General features: G+C 36.9%; 1 protein-coding gene across 1 annotated transcript; it reads left to right on the top strand.

Annotated features, from left to right (window-relative positions):
* Positions 1–284: 284 nt before the first annotated feature.
* On the top strand, positions 285–4,865 carry LOC112696919 (probable inactive leucine-rich repeat receptor-like protein kinase At3g03770). Its single transcript, XM_025749869.3, has 9 exons — positions 285–538; positions 634–720; positions 1,194–2,623; positions 2,713–2,846; positions 3,193–3,433; positions 3,543–3,745; positions 3,826–3,878; positions 3,966–4,077; positions 4,405–4,865. The coding sequence occupies exons 3-9, from the start codon at positions 1,276–1,278 to the stop codon at positions 4,684–4,686; spliced, it is 2,373 nt and encodes a 790-aa protein (XP_025605654.1). The 5' UTR covers positions 285–538; positions 634–720; positions 1,194–1,275; the 3' UTR covers positions 4,687–4,865.
* Positions 4,866–13,528: the final 8,663 nt, after the last annotated feature.

The following is a 13,528-nucleotide window of genomic DNA, read 5'->3' as shown; positions in this document are numbered from 1 at the left end:
ATAAACAAATAATATGTGCATGATGGCTATCCATACATAAAGTTGTAGTGAGCAGTGAGAGAAAGGAAATGCCTACAAGGTTATAACATTCCCATGAAAGTGAAAGCTTACGTTAATAAAACCTTTGACATAAATGTCCACTGAAATTTATGAGTAAAAAGTACAAATTAAAACTTGATCCCTCAACTAAATCTAATAAGTTGGACACCACATGTTGATGATGTAAAAAGGTGTCATTTATTAATAATTAATTAATATAACAACGATGAAGAGAAGAATAAAGAGTTCCCTACCCTGCAAGAATCTTTCTTTTACCCTTTTCCTTCTGAAGCTAAGCTATGGCTACACCCTTTAGCCATTTCTTTCGTACACAAAAATAAAATTAAAAAAAAGAAAAAAGAAGAAAAGAATAGAATTAGAAGGTGGAAAAGCATTTTTCAAAGAAGAAAAGAAGTTAGACAATGGAGGAAATATCAAATATGTGTCAGTTCATGTGTGAGTGGGAATGATGGAGTTTCAACTTGTGAAAGAGAACAGTGTATGAGCTTTTGACTCTTGGTTATTTCATTTTCCTTCTTCTTCTTCTTGTACCTCTGGACAGAAAAAAAGTGAAAAACTGACACCTGGGAACAGTGGTTTTATTTGCTTCAGTGATAAACTGAATGTATGGTTCAGAAAGTTTTGGATTTTGCTCTCTTTGGTGGCCTCTAATTCATAAAGGTATTAAGTTTTTTTGTTTTCTTCCCTCTGTTTTTTTTTCTGGTTTAATGTAAACTTTGAACAAAAAATTGGGTATGGATTTTTGATGTTTTGTGATGGATATATATCTGAAACTAAATAATCAGATTTGCTTGGTTTTATTTGAAGCATAAAAAAGAGACAATGATAAAAATTTACAATATTCATTTGTTTATTCATTCAACATTGAGTTAACAGCTAAGTTTCCTTAGGCGTTTGGCCCTTATTCTTTGTTTGTTTGTTTGTTTGTTTTTTCTTTTCCTTCAATTTTTTTATTGATTGTACTTGAATGATGAATTTCTAAGACATCATCAACCTTGACGAATTAGGACTATGTATTTACTCCAATTTTGAGTTCACATAATTCCCTGAATTCTCATGCATGGTTAGTTTAATTCAATATCCTCTTTAGTCTTACCAACGTTTTCATGTCAAATTTGAAAATTTAATTGCAGGGATTCTGTTTGAGATATTGCTCAAAAGAACTTGTTGAAAATAGAACACTGAACATTGAACTTGGTTCTGCATAATTGTATAATGGCAAATAGAACTCATCATCCTTCAGTGTTTCTGGTTGTGATTACAATTTTACTTTCCATCTATCAATCCGAGCAACGGCAATCACAGCAATCTCTGATCCTCTTAAGAATTCAACAGATATTGAACTTTCCTGTTGAATCAAGCAATTGGAACAATAACCACTTAGATTTTTGCAAGGGAGATTCAAATTCTTCTTCTCTCACTGTGGTATGCTATGAAGGAAACATAACACAGCTTCATATAATTGGTGACAGAACTTCACCACTTGCCAAGAATTTCTCAATGGATTCCTTTGTCAAAACCTTGACAAGGCTTCCAAGTTTGAAGGTCCTCACACTGGCCTCTCTTGGTTTGTGGGGTTCCTTGCCTGACAAGATTGCGCGGCTGCAGTCATTGGAAATCGTTAATGTTAGTTCCAATTTTCTGTATGGTGCCCTGCCTCGAGAGGTTTCATCGCTGTCGAATCTCCAAACACTCATTCTTGATAATAATTTGTTTTCCGGCCGGCTTCCAAATTGGCTTGACTCACTTTCAACCTTAAGAGTGTTAAGTTTGAAGAACAATGTATTCAATGGATCGCTTCCAAATTCTCTTGGTAGCTTGGAGAATTTGAGGATTCTTTCACTTTCACATAACCACTTTTTCGGGCTAGTACCTGATTTGAGCCAATTGACAAATCTTCAGGTGTTGGAACTGGATGATAATGCTTTTGGACCGCAGTTTCCTCGGCTTGGTAACAAATTGGTTACTTTAGTCCTAAGGAACAATAGTTTCAGGACTGGAATCCCTGCTGGATTAAGCTCATATTTTCAGCTTGAACAATTCGATATTTCATCAAACACATTCGTGGGGCCATTCCAGCCATCATTGCTGTCTCTTCCTTCCATTACCTATCTGAACATTTCTGGAAACAGATTAACAGGGAAGCTTTTTGAGAATCTGTCTTGCAATACTCAACTTGAAGTGGTGGATTTATCTTCGAATCTTTTGACAGGTAGCGTACCGAAATGCTTGATCTCGAATTTCAGTAATAGGACTATACTATATGCTAGAAATTGTTTAGAAACAAGGAATCAGATTCAGCAGCCGGCGCCGTTTTGCCACACGGAAGCTTTAGCCGTTGGGATATTACCTGACATAAAAAAGAAGCACAAAGAAAAAGTTTCTAAGGTAGTTATCTCCCTTGGCATAGTAGGTGGAACTCTTGCAGGAGTAGCACTTGCTTTGTTGACTTTCTTTCTTGTTAGAAGAGGAAATTCTAGAAGAAGAATGAAGAATCCTCCAACAAGGTTTATATCAGAAAATGCAGCTTCTGGATACACCTCTAAGTTGCTCTCTGAAGCAAGTAAAGCTCCCTCTCTATGAATGCATTTCTCTTTCTCTTTTCATATTAAAGATAGATGACAAACATTTTCTTTCCTCTTGTGATTAAAGGATATATATCGCAAACAAAGAAGTTTGGCACGGTAGGCCTACCAAGTTATCGAAGTTTTTCATTGGAAGAGATCGAGGCAGCTACAAACTACTTCGACACGGCTTCTTTAATGAGTGAAGATTCTTATGGCAAGGTATGCTCCTTTCAAGTGCTAACTTCAATGAAATATTTTGACTTTGAATGCTGTTATATGAAAATGTAAGGTTATGACAAAGTGATTATGCGATGAATCTCTTCACAAAAGAGCAAATGAAGCATTATCTAGAATGAATGAATATGTTGTATCTTTCAAATAACTCAACAGATCAATTTTTCATGACATATACTCTAAGGAGTTCTAGTGTGTTATCTTTTGTTGTTATGCTATGCAGCCTTTATCAGGAAAACTATTTGATCAGAAAGATTCAACTACTTCTCACCATTGAGAATGAAGTAGTTTGTTTCATTCTAAAATAATGTGTTCTTATTTTGTGTCTCAGATGTACAGAGGTCAGCTGAAGAACGATTCACTCGTCGCCATAAGATGCATAAAACTGAAAAAGAGGTACAGCACGCAGAACTTCGCACACCACATAGAGTTGATATCGAAACTTAGGCACCGGCATCTAGTCAGTGCTCTTGGACACTGCTTTGAATGTTCTCTAGAAGATTCAAGTGTCAGCAAAATATTTCTTGTCTTTGAATACATACCGAATGGCACACTCAGGAGCTGGATATCTGGTAATTAATTCACATAAATAATGGATCTCCATAGATGAATTAATGAAGTTCTTAAATTGAACTTAAGGAAGCAATGCAATTAGTAATACAATCTTGATATTCTACATAGATGGTGACACAATGAAATCAATGAGTTGGATCCAGCGCTTAGGAGCCGTGACCGGAATAGCAAAGGGAGTTCAATTTTTGCATACAGGGATTGTCCCCGGTGTATATTCGAATAATATCAACGCCGAAGATGTTCTACTGGATCAGAATCTTGTTGCGAAAATCTGCAGTTATAACCTGCCTTTGTTATCTAACATAGGAAAGGTAAGAAGAACATAATTATGAATCATGCTGTCTTTTATTTTCCTCTAAAAACAAATATTTTGGTTTGTACTTATTCACAGATTCAGCATGGAAGTTCTTCCAGCGGATCGAAAAATTCTAGCATGAAAAAAAGGTGAGTGATAGAAAAACATAATACATCTGTGCAATTTTATTTTATCTTTTTTTTTTTTCACCCTAAATGATTTTGGATGTATTGTAGTGTAAATTATGAAGATAAGTCTGATATATATCACCTTGGAGTTATTCTACTAGAACTTATTCTTGGAAGGGCAATAATATTAAGCAAGGATGCAGATGCTTTTAAGGAACTGGTAATAACAGTACACAGTCTTTGATTTCTCTTTCAATGTACCAATTTGCAGATATTTAAGATCTTATTATTATATCCAATAGAAAAAGACTTTTACATAGACTTGGTTTTACAGTGAATACTAATGCGTTTCAAATGCAGCACTCTTTAAACTCTAAATCCTAAAACGTTAAATCCTAAATTTTTAAACTCTAACCATTAAAAGAAAAGTGAGTAATCCGGTACCATTAGATGTAATCTCATAGCACTCCTCATTTTTTTATCCATAGCATTTCAATGTAAACCTTTTGCACCTGCTTCTGTTAATTATAACTTTTTTATACGGCAGTTACAAGCAACCATAGTGGCTGACGAGGAAGCTCGAAGAAGCATCATCGATCCTGCAATTCGCAAGGAATGCCTGGATCAATCATTGAAGACAATGATGGAGATATGCGTGCGGTGCCTCACTAAAGAACCGGCAGAGAGGCCATCCATAGAAGATGTGTTGTGGAACTTGCAATTTGCAGCTCAGGTACAGGATGCATGGAGAGGCGACTCTCAAAGCAGTGAGGGAGGCTCACCACCTGCCTTATCACCTCTTCAATCTAGAAGAGTTTCCTTCCATTAGTGTTAAATGAAACCTTTTATGGTGGTAATATTTTTTTTTTCTACAAGCCTAAAAGGTTAGAGTGGTTATAGAATGTGAGCTTCATAGTTTATAGCATCAGAATAGTGTATGTTCCTCATGTTGTAACTTCTTAAACCTTCATACTTCTAAGCTTTTAATGAAAAACTAAATATTGTCAATTGTTGTTTGAAGCAAATGAAAGATTAGAAAAATGCATAAAGCAGTACATCAATATGTCCCTGGAATGGAGAGGAAGGTCAAAGACGTCAAAGTATAAACAGTGTTGCATAGGTAGTATAGATACGAGTATGGGATACAAATTTTGGAAAAGGAAAAAGACATATGATGCTATAGCCGTATAGTTCGGAAGCGTATATATTATTATATTATATGGAAGAGAAATGTTATTCATCCTTTAACAATGGTGTTATATTTTTTTTCTTCATTTAAAAAAACAATTATGTTTATTCGTTTTATTTGTTCATTTTCTCTCTCTCGATATACGGGTGCTTCATTCCTGAATAAAAAAAGAGAAAAATATTAAAAACGCGATAAGTGGTGGCCTCAAACTAATATATATACAGTTTGATGAAACAGAAAACTTAATAATATATAAGGTTAAGTAATTTTTTTCGTCTCTAAGATTTGCGATAAAAATCAAAATCGTCTTCGACTTTTTTTTATTAAAATTATTTTTAACATTATAAAATATTATAAAATCGTCATTTTTTATTTCAATTATATTTGTTGACCAAATTACCCTTAATTATTAATAAAAATAATATTAAAAAAAAAAGCAAAATCCCACTCTACCTCACTCCTCAGCATCTCTTCGCTCTCTTCCCCCCTTTTTCTCCCAATTCCCTTCCTCCTACTGTCTGAGTCTATTCAAATTGCCACTCACCCACCTTAAATCCCATCCCACCACCATCATCAGTTTTCAAAAAAAAAATTAAACCCCATCCCACCATCATCATCAGTTCCCAATAACCATCCTTCATTAACATCCTCTCAGTTCTCTCACCTACATAGCTGCGCCGTTGCCTCTCAACCGGCGCCGAAGAACTTTTATCCGCAGCAAACCGCCGCCTATCAATTTGCCGGCAACGACAACCACATCTACCACGAAGGGAGCCCCATCATTACCCCTCACAACCCCCACCCCTTGCCTTCCGTTCCTCCGATGAAGTAATTGTCAGTGTCTCCTCACCGCAAAAGATGACGTAAACAACTATGCGAAAGTAGCCTGTCTCTGCGTGACAGTGTAGTCCCAGGTGACGAAGTTGATGCAGGTTTTCTAGAAGAGCCAACCTGTGTCGGACCCGTATCCGTGGGTCATGAAGACGGTGGCTTTGATTTTGTTAGGTTGAAGACGGTGAGATTATGGACTATGGGAAGTTTATCAAGAAGGCACAAACTCATGGGTTTAAGGTTGTTATGGTCACTGATCTCTTGGCACCGACTGTGTTGAAGCCTCCTGGTGAGTTGGGGGCAGATATTATTGTTGGCTTGACTCAGAAGTTTGGTGTTCCGATGGGCTATGGAGGGCTTGTTCGTTGTGTTCCTTTTTTTAACTATTAATTGAAATTAATAATGAGGGATTTTTTTAACTATTAGTTGGAGGGCTTTTTTCTGTCTTTTCTTCTCTTGCTGCTATTGATAGTGTTGGTGGATTGTGAGAAGGAGTCTGTGGATTGCATCTGGTGGTAAGAGAGTGACAGTGGAATGAAGGTAGACACGTAGGTAATTGAGTACATGTGGTGGTGGGTGGGTGAGGTTCAGTAGTTCACTTGTGAATGAATGAGGTTGAACGGTAGTGGATAATGAAGATGATGAAGGAATGGAGATGAAATGGAGGTGAAGGATAATGATGGTGAAAATTGGAAACTGGTGGTGGTGGTGGTGGTGGTGGTGGTGGTGGTGGTGGTGGTGGTGGTGGTGGTGGTGGTGGTGGTGGTGGTGGTGGTGGTGGTGGTGGTGGTGGTGGTGGTGGTTGGGGTGGGGTTTTGCTTTTTTTTAATATTATTTTTATTAATAAATAAGAGCAATTTGGTCAAAAAATATAATTGAAGTAGAAAAAGATGATTTTATATCATTTTGTAATGTTAGAGATGATTTTAATAAGAAAAAAGGTCGAGAACGATTTTTATTTTCACCTCAAACCTTAGGGACGAAAAAAGTACTTAATCCTAATATATATAATCTCACAACACATCCAAAATAATATCATACTAAACAAAATACCATCTAAACACATCCAATATATGTACAAGCTCATCCAAAAATAAAAATTCTTTCTCTAAACACAATATAATGTACATACATTGGTTCGATATATAGTAAATTGATAAAATCAAAAGGCTGAATAATACATGTAGCCTCAATCCTTTACAACACATTCAAAATAATAAATAACAACACATTCAAAATAACAAATAACAAACATAATACTTTCTAAATACATCTAAAAATCAGTATAGTTGAATATCACATACATATCCAAATTGAGAACAAATAACTAAACAATCAAGAGAAATTTTTTTATCTATTTTCAAGATACATCCAAAATTGTTTAGAGGTAAAGCAAATAAAATCATTAAACAATAAAAAGACTGGGAGAGAAGGAAGAACTATAGTAATCGATTCCAAGAAAATATGGTGGAGCAAGGGGTTTCAATCAGTGAATCTTACAGGGAAAGAGGGAAACAGATGTGCTGCTAATGGTGTGAGTGTTGGTGGATCCCAACTAAGTGCGGCCCACATGTTAAAAACAAAAGAAAAAATATAAAAGAAGTGGCATATAGCCATGGTAAGAGAGAGAGATTAGAAGACTCTCTTCTTTGAAAAGAAAAAAGAAAAGTAAGGGAGAGAAGGGTTTTCGGCGTCAAAGAGAAAAAGAAAATTGGGAGAAAAGAGCATTGCCATTTTGGTTCGATTAAACAGGTAAACTCGCTCTATTTCTTATGAAATTTTAGTATATTATTCTTAGTGTAGAGATAAACATTAAGATATAACTTGCTAGTTGCATTGCCTTCTCTTTTGTCTGATTTGAGATATCCACTTTGTGAAGGGTTTATGTTGATTCAATCAGTTTTGATGATGTATTTTTTTGATTGTTGAGATGCCTTAGTGCCACTAGGAAGACTGTTTGTGTACCCATTATTCTGATAGTGGAAGATTTTAGTGGACTAGGTCCCGTGGGATTTTTTGTCCCTCTTTTGGGGATTTTCCCACGATAAAATTCTGGTGTTTGATTATTTACTTTTTGCCATTATATTTACTTCTTGGAGTATCTTTGGTATTTCCTATTTAATCGCATAAGTTATGGAAAAATTATTTTGGTGCTTCTGCTGTTAGACAGATTCTTATTGAACTTCAGTTTTCCCAACAAAGTGGTATCTAGAGCCTTTGGTTGTTTATCTCTGTGCTGATAAAATAGAGAAAAATATTCATGAGCTAAATATGGTCAAATTGAATTCTCAAAATTATTCAATATGGAAAACCCTTATGGAAGATATATTGTATAGCAAGGACTTGTATGATCCTGTGGAGGGGAATAAATCCAAAGGTACCAAATCTGATGCTGAATGGAAGAACTGAATCGAAAGACAGTTGCTTTGATTAGGCAATGGCTTGTTCTTAACGTGTATCCATATGTTGATACCAAAATGAATGCCAAGAAGATGTGGAAGGAAGGAGTTATATGAGAGAAAGAATGTGCAAAACAAAGCATTCTTGATTAGGAAGCTTGTCAATATGAAGTATATTGAAGGTAAATCAATGCCGGAGCACTTGAGCACTTTTCAGGAGATGGTGAACCAACTGACAAATAATGAAATCACTTTGAATGATGAGTTGCAAGTCTTATTGTTGTTGAGCTCTTTGCCTGAAAGTTGGAAAGTTATGGTTATGACACTGACTAACTCTGCTCCAAAAAGAAAGTTGCCATTAACAATGGTTAAAGAGATCATGTTGTATGAAGAAGCCAGAAGAAGAGAGCGAGGTTTGACTAATGCCTCCTCCCAGTCAGAAGCACTTGTTTCAGAGTCATGGGGAAGAAGTCAAAGTATAAAACCTCACAGTTCTGATAAGTCAGAGAGTCGAAGCAAGTCAAGAGTAAAGTACAAGCCAAGAAAGGAGTTCATTTGTCTCCATTGTAGGGCAAGTCGGGGCATATCAAGAGGTATTGTAGGTTCTTGAAAAGAGAACAATCAAGGAAAAAAAATAAAGACAAAGGTAAAGATAGTGATAAAAAAACTGCTGTTATTGTTTATGAAGATGTTCTTATCACATATGATGAAAATTATGTGAATCTTATCTGTGATGATTCCACTTGGATTATGGACTCTGGTGCCTCATGTCACGTCACTCCAAAGAGTGAATTTTTCACTTTTTATATTGCTGAAAATTTTGGCAAGATCAAATTGGGAGATAAAAGAGTGTGTGATATCATTGGTATGGGTGATATGTGACTTAAAACCAACATGGGATGCAAGTTGCAGTTGAAGAATGTTAGGTGGTGCACGAAATTGCAATCACACTTTTGCAACTCCGCACAACTAACCAGCAAGTGCACTGGGTCGTCCAAGTAATACCTTGCGTGAGCAAGGGTCGATCCCACGGAGATTGTCGGCTTGAAGCAAGCTATGGTTATCTTGTAAATCTTAGTCAGGATATCAGAAATTATCAAGATTGATTGTGAAAAGCAAAAGAACATGAAATGGTTACTTGTTTTGCAGTAATGGAGAATAGGTTGAGGTTTTGGAGATGCTCCATCTTCTGAATCTCTGCTTTCCTACTGTCCCCTTCATCAAACACGCAAGGCTCCTTCCATGGCAAGCTGTATGTAGGGTTTCACCGTTGTCAATGGCTACCTCCCATCCTCTCAGTGAAAATGTTCCTATGCTCTGTCACAGCATGGCTAATCATCTGTCGGTTCTCGGTCAGGCCGGAATAGAATCCAGTGATTCTTTTGCGTCTGTCACTAACGCCCCGCCTGCTAGGAGTTTGAAGCACGTCACAGTCATCCAATCATTGAATCCTACTCAGAATACCACAGACAAGGTTTAGACCTTCCGGATTCTCTTGAATGCCGCCATCAGTTCTAGCTTATACCACGAAGATTCCGGTTAAAGAATCCAAGAGATAACTACTTAATCTAAGGTAGAACGGAGGTGGTTGTCAGGCACACGTTCATAGTTGAGAATGATGATGATTGTCACGGATCATCACATTCATCCGGGTTAAGAACAAGTGTTATCTTAGAATGGAAGCAAGCATGATTGAATGAGAAACAGTAGTAATTGCATTAATCCATCAAGACACAGCAGAGCTCCTCACCCCCAACCATGGGGTTTAGAGACTCATGCCATGGAAAGTACACAAAGAAAGGTGTAAAGTGTCATGAGGTACAGATACAATGTCAAAAGATCCTATTAATAGTAAACTAGTAGCCTAGGGTATACAGAGATGAGTAAATGACTTAAAAATCCACTTCCGGGCCCACTTGGTGTGTGCTTGGGTTGAGCAATGAAGCATTTTCGTGTAGAGACCTTTTCTGGAGTTAAACGCCAGCTTTCATGCCAGTTTGGGCGTTTAACTCCAAGTTTTATGCCAGTTCCAGCGTTAAACGCTGGAATTTCTGAGGCTGATTTGCCACGCCGGTTTGGGCCATCAAATCTTGGGCAAAGTATGAACTATCATATATTTCTGGAAAGCCCAGGATGTCTACTTTCCAACGCCGTTGAGAGCACGCCAATTGGGCTTCTGTAGCTCCAGAAAATCCACTTCGAGTGCAGGGAGGTCAGAATCCAACAGCATCTGTAGTCCTTTTCAGTCTCAGAATCAGATTTTTGCTCAGAACCCTCAATTTCAGCCAGAAAATACCTGAAATCACAGAAAAACACACAAACTCATAGTAAAGTCCAGAAAAGTGAATTTTAGCTAAAAACTAATAAAAATATACTAAAAACTAACTAAATCATACTAAAAACATACTAAAAACAATGCCAAAAAGCGTATAAATTATCCGATCATCATTAGGCATACGCCAGATATGCAGTTCAATCTTCTTTCAATAAAGGCATTGGATCAAGAGGGGTATTGCACTTCTTTTGGTAGTAGAAAATGCAAGATTATTACCAAAGAGGCTCTCATTGTTGCTAAAAAAGATAATAGTCTCACTACTCTCTACTGGTTGCAAGCAAAGTTATACAAAGAAGACGTGAATATAGCTGACGATTCCTCTTCTGATTTGTGGCATATACGTCTTGGTCACTTGAGAGAGAAAGGACTAAACGTCTTAGCCAAGAAGCAATCACTTCCCGTGAAAGGTACAACTTTAAATACTTGTACTCATTATTTTGTTGGAAAGCATGCTAGAGTATCATTTCATAGTTCTGGATCTCATAGGAGATCACATGTTCTAGATTTAGTTCACACAGATGTTTGCATTATGGATGCTAAGACACTAGGTGGTGCATCATACTTTGTTACTTTTATAGATGATTATTCTCGAAAAGTATGGGCTTTTGTTTTGAAATCTAAAGACCAGGTGCTCGGTATCTTCAAACACTTTCATGCAAGTGTTGAAAGAGAAATAAGAAGAAAATTGAAATGTGTTCGAGTAGATAATGGTGGTGAATACAGGGGTCCATTTGAAGAGTATTGTAAAGGACATGGAATCAAGTTTGAGAAGACGGTTTCTAAGACTCCTCAACATAATGGAGTTGTAGAGAGAATGAATCACACTATCAATGATAGAGTCAGATGTATGCTCTCTCATAAAAAGTTGCTTAAATCCTTTTGGGGGTGAAGCGATGAGGACTGTAGTAGATATGATCAACCTTTCTCCTTCAGTTCCATTAAATGGTGATGTTCTAGAGAAAGTATAGAGAGGAAAAGATGTCTCCTATAGTCACTTGCAAGTGTTCGGCTACAGGGATTTTGTTCACATTCCAAGAGATGAAAGGTCCAAACTTGATAGAAATTCAAAGTAGTATATCTTCATGGGTTATGGTCACAAAGACTTTAGTTACAGATTATGGGATCCGGTGAGTAAGAAAATAATTAGAAGTCGAGATGTGATTTTTCTTGAAGACTTTGAGAAGACAGATAAGCCAACAATAACTATTAGACGTTCTACTGATGATGAACCTGGTCCTTTCACTAGACCTGCTATTGACGGGGGAGATGTACAAGTTGATAATGATGGTGATGATTTGTATGATAAACCTACACCTCAACCTGAGGTGCCAGATATAGAAGTTCCACTAGATGTTGAAGTTTCACCTGAACCACCAGTTGAGCCTGAATTGACAAGATCTACTAAAGAGCATCATCTTTCTCAAAAATACTCTCCTCATGAGTATGTGATGAACACTGAGACTAGAGAGCCAGAGAGCTACCGGGAAGCTATGTCTGATGAGCATAAGGAAGATTGGTTGAAGGCCATGCAAGAATAAATGAAATCCTTGCATGAGAATCATACGTTTGAATTGGTGATGCTACCGAAGGGTAAGAGAGCATTCAAGAATAAATGGATATTCAAATTGAAAGCGAATGAAAATGTCTCACGACTATGGTACAAAGCTCGATTGGTTATGAAAGGTTTTGAGCAAAAGAAAGGTATTGATTTTAAGGAGATTTTTTCTCCAGTTATAAAGATGTCCTCTATTCGAGTTGTTCTTGGATTGGCGGCTAGCTTGAATTTAGAGGTTGAGTAGCTTAATGTGAAGACTGCATTTGTTCACGGTGACATAGATAAATAATTTTTTTGGAGCAATCAGTGGTTTTCGAGGTTAAAGGAAAGGAGCACCTTATATGCAAGTTGAAGAAGAGTTTATATGGGTTAAAGCAAGTACTAAGACAATGGTACACAAAGTTTGATTCCTTCATGGAAGGTCATAGGTATAGTAAGACTTCTTCTGATCATTGTGTGTATGTTAAAAAATTCTCTAATGGTGATTTTATAATTTTCTTGGTTTATGTTGATGACATGTTGATTGTTGGTCATGACAATAAGAAGATTGAAAGTCTTAAGAAAGAGTTGAACAGATCCATTGCTATAAAGGATTTGGGTCTTGCAAAGAAAATTCTTGGTATGAGTATCACTCGTGACAGAAAGAATGGAAAACTGTGATTATCACAGCAGAAGTATATTGAGAAGGTTTTAGAGAGGTTTAGCATGAGTAATTCCAAACCTGTTAGTACTCCACTTGCTAGTCATTTCAAGCTGAGTTCGCGACAATGTCCAACAAGTGAGAAAGAGAAAGCAGAAATGAAGAAGATTCCGTATGCATCTGCAGTTGGCAGTTTGATGTATGCTATAGTTTGCACCAGGCCGGATATTGTTCATGCCGTTGGAGTTGTTAGTCGGTTTCTCTCTAATCCTGGCAAAGAACACTAGCAAGCAGTGAAGTGGATTCTCAGATACCTTAATGGTACTTATAGAGTTTGTTTATGATTTAGAAGCAGTCAACCTGTGTTGGATAGTTATACAGATGCATATATGGTTGGGGATCTTGATTCAAGAAAGTCTACTTCTGGTTATATGATGACTTTTGCAGAGGGAGCTGTGTAGTGGCAATCTTGACTTCAGAAATATGTCGCTTTGTCTATTACAGAGGCATAATACATTGTTGTTGTTGAAGCTTCTAAGGAACTCTTGTGGATGAAGAAATTTCTACAAGAGTTAGGCATCAATCAAGAGAAGTTTGTGTCATTTTGTGACAGTCAGAGTACTATCCATCTTAGCAAGAATCTGACGTTTCATTCCAGATCGAAGCACATAGAGGTGAGGTTTCGTTGGATACGTCAAGCGCTTAAGATGAGGTCATATGCA

The sequence above is a fragment of the Arachis hypogaea genome, chromosome 6 (genome assembly GCF_003086295.3).
Source record: "Arachis hypogaea cultivar Tifrunner chromosome 6, arahy.Tifrunner.gnm2.J5K5, whole genome shotgun sequence".
Lineage (NCBI taxonomy): Eukaryota > Viridiplantae > Streptophyta > Magnoliopsida > Fabales > Fabaceae > Arachis > Arachis hypogaea.
This window is presented reverse-complemented; position numbering and strand designations above follow the sequence as displayed.